Source organism: Nerophis lumbriciformis, linkage group LG04 (assembly GCF_033978685.3).
Source record: "Nerophis lumbriciformis linkage group LG04, RoL_Nlum_v2.1, whole genome shotgun sequence".
In the NCBI taxonomy this organism is placed as follows: domain Eukaryota; kingdom Metazoa; phylum Chordata; class Actinopteri; order Syngnathiformes; family Syngnathidae; genus Nerophis; species Nerophis lumbriciformis.
In genome coordinates this window covers 45,673,660-45,685,827 of record NC_084551.2, presented here as the reverse complement: position 1 = coordinate 45,685,827, position 12,168 = coordinate 45,673,660, and the positions used below count along the sequence as shown (strand labels likewise).

At 35.2% G+C, this 12,168-nt stretch overlaps 1 protein-coding gene across 3 annotated transcripts in view; it reads right to left on the bottom strand.

The window, feature by feature from the left end:
• vwde (von Willebrand factor D and EGF domains) overlaps positions 1-12,168 on the bottom strand; it is a 107,285-nt gene that overhangs the window by 16,548 nt on the left and 78,569 nt on the right. For all 3 annotated transcript variants that reach the window (XM_061956236.2, XM_061956228.2, XM_061956243.1), the window contains exons 26-31: positions 9,018-9,113; positions 8,846-8,941; positions 5,457-5,552; positions 2,874-2,969; positions 2,694-2,789; positions 2,518-2,615 (exon numbers count right to left, since the gene is read on the bottom strand). In XM_061956236.2, the coding sequence (XP_061812220.1) occupies positions 2,518-2,615; positions 2,694-2,789; positions 2,874-2,969; positions 5,457-5,552; positions 8,846-8,941; positions 9,018-9,113 (578 nt within the window). The remainder of the gene's footprint in view (positions 1-2,517; positions 2,616-2,693; positions 2,790-2,873; positions 2,970-5,456; positions 5,553-8,845; positions 8,942-9,017; positions 9,114-12,168) is intronic.

Genomic DNA, 12,168 nt, shown 5'->3' with positions numbered 1-12,168 from the left:
TTGGAGAGGACCGCATATGTAGTAAGCCCTCCTCCCCCCTCTAGGGGAGACCGAATGCAATGGATGTCGAGTGGGTCTGACATAATATTGTGAGAGTCCAGTCCATAGTGGATCCAACATAATAGTAAGAGTTATCTCCCTGAGATAATTATGATACCCACTACAACTATGGGAAATATTATACTTTGACTTTCACAAAGTGCATTATTTTTTTTAAACATGCCTCAAAACAATAGCTACAAAAACAATGAAGGCACACAGCTTCAGTCCAGAGTATACTCTACGTCTGTGTTTTACCGGATATGTACCGCTCCGTACAGCAGCGTTTTAAAAAGTCATTAATTTTACTTTTTGAAACCGATACCGATCATTTCCGATATTACATTTTAAAGCATTTATTGGCCGATAATATAGGCAGGCCGATATTATCGGACATCTCTAACACTAATACCAAGTCACAACGTCTGATAGAGTTCTAAAAACGTTATGACAGACCACCTCAAAAAACCGGAATGGACTTTTACAGTTTTTTACTGAATGGGACACCCAACATGTACATGAAAATAAAGAAAGTGGAATTTATAATATGAATATGAATATGAATGTCGCTCCTCTTTGACTTCTCAGACCAGCTCCTCAATAAACATCTTTTAGAATCAAGAAAACCACAATAAAAACGTAACAAACAGCAAAATATGAATGCAAAGTATAATAAACACCTACAATATGATATATTATCACGTAAAAATGTGCTTCCGCATCTGTTTCTGATGCACGCGTTTCAGGTTGGCTGCTCTGAAAACAAACCACGCCCACTCTGCTTTGTTCCTCGTCTGAGCTGCTGTGATGTAGATTACCGTAATAACTCATACAACACCCAAAAGCGTAGATGTCGACCATTTAAATACTTTCTATAGTTCAAGACTTACGGTAATTTAAAAACAGCACTGCACATCATAATGGCGGCGACAGTTTTGATGTTAAAGGTCTAAAAAAAAGATGTAGAACTTCCAGCGAGCCAGATTGCAAATCATAACGGACAGCATGTGGCCCGCGGGCCGTATTTTGCTCAGGTCTGTAGTAGAAGGTTGTGGACATAAACCGAGACGTTGGTCAACTTTGACGTCCAACTTAAACCTGGAGATGGCGAGAAAGACACAAAAAAAAATTGCTTCATCGTTTCGTTTGTTTTTTCTAATTCTTCATCTAAACGGGAAGATATGAACATCCCATCTGTCGTCATCCCACTGAGAGCAGACATTGGAACGTGATCGTTTTATTATGTCCGTAGTTTGTATTTCTTGTTCAGCACTTGCTTGCTACTTGTTGGATCTGTTACCACACAGATTCTAAAACTTGTAGATCATCCTCCTTATATTCAGGCTCAAAAACACAAGGTTCTGGATCATCATTTGTCCAAATGTTGTCGTGTCTCATGAAGTCTGCATGAGTGGTAAAGTTTTTGTTGAAGGACAAATTGAATGTTGTGATGCGTCTGAGAAATTAATATGCTTCCGTATGTTCAAAATGAGCAAAAATACGTAAATATTACATGTTATTATGAATGTGCCTGTTACTATATTACATATAAACTTAGTGTGTATATAAAACTATAATAAAGGTGTTTTAGGGCGCTTTATAGGCGGAATAGAGCGGCCGCCATTAACTCCATTGTTGGCCGACTTTTGCTAGCGTTTATTTACGAGTTATATAAAAAAATAAAATCATATGTCTTCTTGTTTAACATAAGGATTGTGAACGATAGGCAAAAATCCCAAAAAAGTGCCTCAGAATCTAAAATGCACTGCAAAAACTGAAATCTAAGTAAGATTAAATATCTCAAATAAGGGTTATATTTGCTTATTTTCTGTCTGATTCTTCTCACTAAGCAGATTCTATGTTAGAGTGTTTTACTTCTTTTAAGGGTTTTGGTCCTAAATGATCTCAGTAGGATATTACAGCTTGTTGCTGAGATTTTATGACCTATATTGAGTAAAACATGCTTGAAACTAGAATATCAGCTGTTGCAAAGCTGTGTCATCAACACTCACAAGTATAAAACTGCTTTTTCAAAGTAATAATTTATTACGCATATCATTATGTCAAGATAATGGCACTAGCATTTACTTAATTTTGGAATATTGTTCAACACATTGAGCAAAACAATCACATTTTTTCTACCAGGAAAAGTGCACTTGTTATTAGTGAAAATATACTTATTTTAAGGTATTTTTGGGTTTATTGAGGTTAGCTAATTTTACTTGTTTTGGAAAGTCTTGACAAGCCCAATTTTCTTGTTCTATTGGCAGATAAGTTTGCTTAATTCAAATAATACACCCCTAATTATTTTTTATTTTCTTGTTTTTGAACACTGACTTTTTGCAGTGTGTAAAGTGTGAGCTGGGATTTGCCCCCATAATTAATATGAATGATATGATTATGTATAAATGCGCACCACCTGTAAGATACAACTAGCTCCCGCTGTCAGGTGTAAGGAAGTGTGAGCCGAGCACCCACCTGGATGGCGCAGGTGAGCCCCTTGTAGCCTCTCCGACAGTGGCAGTAGTCGGGCAGCACGCACCTCCCCCCGTTGAGGCAGCGCTGTCTGCACACGGCTTGGAGGGGCCACAAAAAGTCAGGTGTGTGAATGAGAAGAGCATTCTTACAACACAGTTCGGGTGTCGAGCCCTCACCTGTTTGACACTGCAGACCTTCCCACCCGGCCGGGCAGTTGCAGGTGTTGGGCCCCACGCACTCGCCGCCGTTTTTGCACTTTTGCAGGCAGACGGCTGCGGCGTGAAGGCAGAGACGACAGCAAGAACACATGAAAACGGAGCTCAAGGCAGAAGGATAAAACTGACGGCGTCACTCACGTATGTGACAACGCTTGCCCGTCCATCCCGATGTGCACGAGCACATGTTGGCGCCCACACACTTGCCTTTGTTCATGCACGCAGGCTCGCACACACCTGCGACACACATTGTGTTACCTTGCAAAAATCAGCACAACATCTGGTAATAATTAGTGCTGTGTGGATCAATACTGAAATATCAATACCAGATCTTTATGCTCTAATATCAATATTCAAATCGATACTTTTGAGACTTTAGTTCAGGGGTGTCCTAATTTTTTCCACCAAGGGCCGCAGGAGCCATATTGATTTTTTTTTATTTAAAAAAATGCTAAAAACAGATATTGTTTCAGCTATGTGTTTTAGGTGACTAAGTATTTTGTTTTTAATTATTAGCTACAACGTTTTAGCTTTTTCTCATTACAAACCAATCTTTTTTGCTCTTTTTTCCTACATCTTTACTGTTTACCCCCCCTGTAAGAATATAATAATACTAATAATAATAATAATACAATTGTGTGTAAACACTTCTGCCTGTACAAAATATTAAACATTGTTTATTATAGTTGTTGTATTTTTTTCAAATGAATTCACAAGTTAATATAATTAACTCCTCATCTCACCTCATCTCACCTCATCGCCACCTCATCGACTTGTCCAGGGTGTACCCCGCCTTCCGCCCGATTGTAGCTGAGATAGGCTCCAGCGCCCCCCGCAACCCCAAAGGGAATAAGCGGTAGAAAATGGATGGATGGATGGATATAATTACATTTTTTAATTAACTAACATTTTTTTAATTTAGTGAGTTTCTAAGATATTAGATCTGGGGTGTTTAAACTTTTCCCACCAAGGGCCGCATACTGAAAAGTCAAGTATGAGGGGGCAATTTAGATTTTTTTTGTATTTAATAAAAATACAAATAAACAGATATATACATTTAAAGATAAAACTTTGTGTCATAGGTGACTAAATATATTATTAATTATTAGTATAACATATTATATTTTACTCATTACATTCCGATTTTTTGCTCTTTTTTTCTTACATTTTTACTGTCTCTTCGTCCCCCCCACCCCATGTAAGAATATAATAAAAATAATAATAATACAGTTGTGTAACTGAATAACTTAATGCGTAAAAAATTCTGCCTGTATGAAAATATTATTGTTCAGTTACATATTTAACAGTGTTTATTATGGTTGTTGTAATTTTTTTAATGAAATCATAAGTTAATATAATTTCATTTTTTAATTAACTAACTAAACTTTGTTTATATGTTAAGTATATTTTACTTTCATTTTGTGAGCTTCTAATATTTTAGATCACGGGTGTTTAAACTGTTCCCACCAAGGGCCGCATTCTGAAAAGTCAAGTATGGGGGGGCCATTTTGATATTTTTTTATTTAAAATTTAAAAACAGATATATATGTATTTAAAGATAGAACGTTGTGTTATAGGTGACTAAATGTATTATTATTAGTTTGAACATTTCAGCTTTTTCTCATTACATACCAATTATTTGCTCTTTTTTCTTACATTTTTACAGTTTTTCCCCCAAGTAAGAATAGAAGTTGTTTATCTGCATAACATAGCATGTCAAAAATTCTGCCTGTACAAAATATTAATGTTCAGTTACTCATTTAACAGTGTTTATTATGGTTGTTGTATTTTTTCAAATTAATTAATAAGTAATTAAAACAAAAATTGTATTAACTAACTAAACTTTGTTTATATTTTAAGTATATTTAATTTTAATTTTATGAAGTTCTAATATTTTAGATCATGGGTGTCTAAACGTTTCACCAAGGGCCACATTCTGAAAAGTCAAATATGGGGGGGTTCATTTTAATATATATTTTTTTAACTTAAAAAGTAATATAAAACTTTGTGTTGTAGGTGACTAAATATATTATTAATTACTAATTTAAAATGTAAGCTTTTTCTCATTACATTAAAATTTTTTGCTCTTTTTTCTTACATTTTTACAGATTTTTTCCCCCCAATGTAAGAATAGATTACAAATAATACGGTAATAATAATAATACAATTGTGTTCCTGCATAACCTCGTGTCAAAAATTCTCCCTTTACAAAAATAAAATATTAATGTTCAGTTACACATTTAATCGTGTTTATTATGGTTGTTGTAATTTTTCAAATTAATTCATAAGTTAATATTTTATCTTTTAATTAACTAACAAAATGTTGTTTATATTTTAGGTACATTTTATTTTCATTTTGTGAGCTAAACTTGCAACTGCAAAGTCAAAATGTAGGGGAGCCATTTTGATATATATATATATATATATGTATTTTTTTTTAAAGACAAAGACAAAACTTTGTGTTATAGGTGACTGAATACTTTTAGCTTTTTCTCATTACATTCCAATTTTTTGCTCTTTTTTTCTTCTTACATTTTTACTGTTGTTTTTTTTAGATATATTATTTGAAAATACACAACTTTTTAAAATTTTAGCAGACACATTAGATATACTTGCACAAAGTAACAGTATCGCCGATACCAACCTGAATTTCACTTGATATCGGATAAGAATGAAAATCAGTGGTATCGCACACCACTAGTAATAATAAGTAACGCCACTCACTTTTCTGACATCTTGTCCCCGTGTAGCCTTCAGGACAGGAACACACGTTGTTCCTCATGCAGTGACCCCCGTTCTTGCACGGTGGGCTGCACACGGCTACCAAACACAAACAAGTAGGGATTGTCACATCTTGGCATAACGGTGTTGTGTTCATGATCCCAAAATGCGGAGGCAGGGGACAACATGCAGGTAAGAAGAGTTATTTACGTCCTTAAGCAGGCAAAAATACAAGGAGCCGTGCCGCTCGGAAGCGCATGTGAAGTATAGCATACCAGAGTAACCATGAAATGTAAGACAGTAGCATTCAGCTAACAAGAACCGTAAAACAAAGCTAATAATGGTTCCGCGCCGACTAGACGGCGAGACTGGCATATAAAAGTGCTTGAGTGGGACTGGCCGCAAGTGCGTGTCCTAATCACCAAACAGAGGCAGGTGTGCACGATCAGCGCTCTGAGCAACTAGAACAGGGGTGTCAAACTCGTTTTCATTGAGGGCCACGTCGCAGTTATGGTTTTCCTCAGAGGGCCGTTTTTAACAATGAGTAATTTATGAATATACATGTATATACATGTATATATATATATATATATATATATATATATATATATATATATTTATATATATATACACACACACACATGTATATATATATATATACATGTATATATATATATATATATATACATGTATATATTATATATATATATATATATATATATATATATACATGTATATATATATAATATATATATATATATACATGTATATATAATATATATATATATATATACATACATGTGTATATATATATATATATACACATGTATATATATATATATATATATATTATATATACATGTATATATATATATACATGTATATATATATACACATGTATATATATATATATACATGTATATATAATATATATATACATACATGTATATATACACGTGTATATATATATATACATGTATATATAATATATATATTTATATATATACATGTATATATAATATATATATGTTATATATACATGTGTATGTATATATATATATATATATATATATATATATATATATATACATGTGTATGTATATATATATGTATATATATATATGTATATATATATATATATATATATACATACATTAACTATCTATATATATTTTTTACATAAGCAGCAAAAAAAAATTAATTTTACTTTAAAAACTGGCAGCTCAGTCACCAGAATTTTACAGTAAAAGCAGTGTTGTTTTTTTTTACATCATATAAAAAAATTAATAAATGGAATGGGATGGAAAAACAATACCACTGTTTTTAGCAGTAAAATTCAAGCAACAGAGCTGCTAGTTTATTTTTTTTTAGTAAAATCATGTTGTTTTTAATGTTTTTTTATGTTTTAGTGTCTTACTGTATATGGAAAAAAATAACTACTAAAGTTGATTTTACGGTAAAAAACGGTGGAATTTAACTGTAAAATCTCATTTCAATTTTACAGTCTACAATTTGACTGATAATTTGTTGAAATAAAAAGTTGGGTAGATATTTAAGTACAGTATTTAGCTTTATTTAAAAAAAATATATATATATCAAAATATAATATTTTGATTTTGATAATATTGAATTTTAAAAGATATGCAATTGCATGCAGTACATTATTTTTAATGTCAAAAGGGAAAGAACAAATATATTTAGTAAGAAAAGATTAAGCACTTCATTAACGCATATTATTTTCAAGCTTTCGCGGGCCACATAAAATAATGTGGCGGGCCAGATTTGGCCCCCGGGCCTTGAGTTTGACACATGTGAACTAGAAGGTAAACAAGGGAGGAAAGGAGTACTCACAACATAAATAACCGCTAAAAACAAGATACGGCCCATTGTAACAGGTCATGACAGGGCTGAGCTGATTAATCAGCCACTGATGAGTATAGGCCATTTTTTGTGAAAAAGTATGTGATCCAAATGCATTTTAATGCTGATCACAAACGCCTATCTCTGTTTTCTAGTACCTCGGCCTCCAAGCTAGCAGCTAATTATGTGTCTCCGTACAGAGTGTGGACATGCTTCACTAAGCTAATAATAATCACCTCCATTACAGCAAATAAACTGCATTTATTGATATCTTAAGTACCATTATCACTGAAGAACGAGGCTCAACATGTTACACAAAGAGAGCAAGCCTGCTAATAGCTAAGCCATCTTAAATAACACCAAAAAATAAGTGTGTGGAAAGGGAGTGTGATCAGCGCGCTTGCAGGAGCAAAGGTCACCGCCTCTGTCCATGGTGCTGAAAACAGAGCGCCATCAGACGGGGGCGTAGCATGTGCTGACAGCGAGACACAGCTGGCAGATGATTAGATTGCACAGGTGGTACTGTCGGAGGCAGATATTTACATATATCCATATTTAAGTGTTACTTCTTTACTTTCATAGTCATATTACAAGACACCTAGTGTTCTTCCTGTTGTTCTCTTTTGGTTGTCTGCAAGTACTGTATGTGTCAACCTTGATTTTGTGGTATGCAGGGAGTAGCCATAACTCCTTTCTCTTATCTGTTCCTGTGCCCAGCTGAGGGGTATAATGGGTATGTGTTCGGGCTGGAGGAAGGGACACTTTATAGATGAGAAGGTTTCCGTATTTCAGATCAGATCATTTTAGCTGCGCTAGTGAACGCTTGCTGTACTGGATTGGTCTCACGTTTATTTTCAAAGCTTTGAAAATAAATCACAAAATACCCATTCTGTCTGGTGGTCAAATTGAACTCAGCTTATGTGTCATCAAAAGAACTTGGGAGTGACCAGCAACTTAAATTCCCTGGGAGGAACATCTGGTCCAAACGCAACAGTACGTATTAGTCTAATCATCTGTTGTCTTTAACAGTGAGCGGCCGGGTGCAGGAGGGGGAGGAGGATACGGACATGACTGAAAAGTCATGTTCTGGGAGAGAAATTGATTACTGAAAAATACTATCATTAAAAACCTTGTTAAACCTGCACGCTGGACTCTTGTGACGTGTCTTTAGTGGAACTGCGAGGAAGCGACTTCCACAAAGTGCTTAGTAAAGTTTAAGAAGTGTGTTAAAGCAGAGAGTAAGCAATATTTTTTTTTTGTTATTGTGTACTATTGACTTTGTTTTGTTTAAACAATTGTATATAATACAAATAAATAAAGAAGTGGTTTGAATATCGTGTTGGTATTGTAAAACTGTCAAAAGCACTCACCATAAATACATAAAAAAATCTACAGTTGATACATATGATCGGTATCGGCCGATCTTGCTTATGATCTGTATCGGAATAAGCAGCATAAACACCTGGTTGGAACATCTTTACGAATTAATGGATTTAAGCAGAAGAAAAACTGTTTTGTCGCATATTTCTCACCAATCTGGCACTGAGAGCCGTAGAAGCCGCCGGGGCAAGCGCAGACATTTGGTTTCACGCACGTTCCCCCGTTCAGGCAAACTGGATGACACTCCGCTGTGGACCCCGGGGCAAACGCACACATTTCAATGCTCTCCTCGTGGAAACAGGATGTAGATGCCATGTGTCGTACCCGAGTTGCACGTTGGTCCGTTCCACCCTGGCTTGCATTTGCATACATCAGGAGAAACGCACTCGCCGCCATTTTCACAGTGCCTGTTACACACCACTGAAACACACACAGTTTATATTATATTGTACTGCTCTCATTACATGATGCAGGGGTACCTAATGAAGTGTCTGATGTAAATGCAAATGAGAAAACTCGGGGTGTTCCGATACCATTTTTTCACTTCCCATAGGATACAGATAGTTACAGATATCGATGGCTATCCGATACAATCAATATTAATCATACGCTTGTTATTTTGTAGTGTGGAATATTAGAAAAGGCTTGATCAAGTGAAATTAGTCAAATCGCAGATATGAAAAACACTAACTTAATGACAGATTTAAGGTTTATGAGGTGAAGTAGTTTTTTGGTGAGACCAAGTGGTCACAATAAGCTCATGACGCGGTAAATTGAATGATGCGGACACGTTTGTTACCGGATACTTTCTAACACTCTTCTGCCTTGGAGACTTTGTAAGTGTAAGTAATATGGAACAATAATTATTTGAGATTTGTTTGTATTGACACATTTTCGATTGCAATATTGTAATTACCTGGTGGTGCGCCGTGACCCCAGGGAACTTTATCAGTATCATGCTTCAAACCCCGCTTCGAAAAGCTCAAACTACAAAACGTGCACATTTTAGCCGTTAACCCCGACTTCCTCATTTGTATTCATAAAAAAAATCTGCACAAATTATTGTATTCATTACTGTTTTGTAAGTGTTTTATATATTGTGCTCAAGGTAATGTTGCTGATCCATTTGAATGTATTATTATTTATTCCATCCATCCATCCATTTTCTACCGCTTATTCCCTTTGGGGTCGCGGGGGGCGCTGGAGCCTATCTCAGCTACAATCGGGCGGAAGGCGGGGTACACCCTGGACAAGTCGCCACCTCATCGCAGGGCCAACACAGATAGACAGACAACATTCACACTCACATCCACACACTAGGGCCAATTTAGTGTTGCCAATCAACTTATCCCCAGGTGCATGTCTTTGGAAGTGGGAGGAAGCCGGAGTACCCGGAGGGAACCCACGCAGTCACAGGGAGGACATGCAAACTCCACACAGAAAGATCCCGAGCCCGGGATTGAACCCAAGACTACTCAGGACCTCCGTATTGTGAGGCAGATGCACTAACCCCTCTTCCACCGTGAAGCCCCTTATTATTTATTGAGTCCTTTTTATCTTATTTTTCAGTATCAAATGGTTCAAGTTAATCAAAAATATGTTATAGCTTAAAGTTTGTTTGTTTGTTTTTTAGGAAAATTGCTGCACTTTAAATCTTATGTTAGTCTAAAAAAAACTATTTTAATAAAGTTATTTGTTGTACAAACCCCGTTTCCATATGAGTTGGGAAATTGTGTTAGATGTAAATATAAACGGAATACAATGATTTGCAAATCCTTTTCAACCCATATTCAATTGAATGCACTACAAAGACAAGATATTTGATGTTCAAACTCAAAGTTTTTTGGCTTTTTTTGCAAATAATAATTAACTAAGAATTTCATGGCTGCAACACGTGCCAAAGTAGTAGGGAAAGGGCATGTTCACCACTGTGTTACATGGCCTTTCCTTTTAACAACACTCAGTAAATGTTTGGGAACTGAGGAGACACATTTTTTAAGCTTCTCAGGTGGAATTCTTTCCCATTCTTGCTTGATGTACAGCTTAAGTTGTTCAACAGTCCGGGGGTCTCCGTTGTGGTATTTTAAGCTTCATAATGCGCCACACATTTTCAATGGGAGACAGGTCTGGACTACAGGCAGGCCAGTCTAGTACCCGCACTCTTTTACTATGAAGCCATGTTGATGTAACACGTGCCTTGGCATTGTTTTGCTGAAATAAGCAGGGGCGTCCATGGTAACGTTGCTTGGATGGCAACATATGTTGCTCCAAATCCCTAAATTCCTTGCAATAGCTGGTTGGGAAAGGTTTTTCTTAAACTGTTCAACAATTTGCTCACGCATTTGTTTACAAAGTGGTGACCCTCGCCCCATCCTTGTTTGTGAATGACTGAGCATTTCATGGAATCTACTTTTATACCCAATCATGGCACCCACCTGTTCCCAATTTGCCTGTTCACCTGTGGGATGTTCCAAATAAGTGTTTGATGAGCATTCCTCAACGTTATCAGTATTTATTGCCACCTTTCCCAACTTCTTTGTCACGTGTTGCTGGCATCAAATTCTAAAGTTAATGATTATTTGCAAAAAAAAAAAAGTTTATCAGTTTGAACATCAAATATGTTGTCTTTGTAGCATATTCAACAGAATATGGGTTGAAAATGATTTGCAAATCATTGTATTCCGTTTATATTTACATCTAACACAATTTCCCAACTCATATGGAAACGGGGTTTGTAAGTCCATGTATACTTATTATTTTTTGCTTTTTTGAATGTTAATACGTTTCAGTTTCAGTGTATTTCGAACATGCATACGATACAATCTGATGCATCACATATTTCCAGTTGTTTCAATACAGCGCGTCTGAAAAAGAGTAGGAAGAAGCAGAGCTCATTTAATCCTACCCCTTTTCATATTAGAGCAATTTTATCCCATTTCCTTGTTCTCTGTTTGTAACACAATAGTGAATAAATAAATAATAAATGATATACCATAGTAAATAAACAAATATCAAATAAATAAATAATCATTATCTCAAAAGAAAATGTAAAAAAAGTTCAAGATGTTCATCATAATTGTTTTCCTTTGTACTTAGTAAACACTTGTAGTTTGTACAATCCCTTAAATTTAATCATATTGGTGCTTTGTTTGATTTCTTCGGTTAATCCATTCCATAATTTCATTCCACATACAGATATGCTATAGGTTTTAAGTGTTGTACGAGCATACAAATGTTTTAAATGAGATTTTCCTCTAAGATTTTATATCTCGTCTTTCATTGAGAATAATTGTGATCTCTTTCAGAGATCACATTTAGTTGCCCTTAAACATCCTCATGTTGCACAATGAAATGTAAGCATAGGATGAAGTGTGCATTCCTGTAACTTTCTCTAGTAACAGCATTCCATGATTAATATCAATAAATTAACATTAATAATAAATGACAGTAGAATAAGCACACGTAGAAGCACACG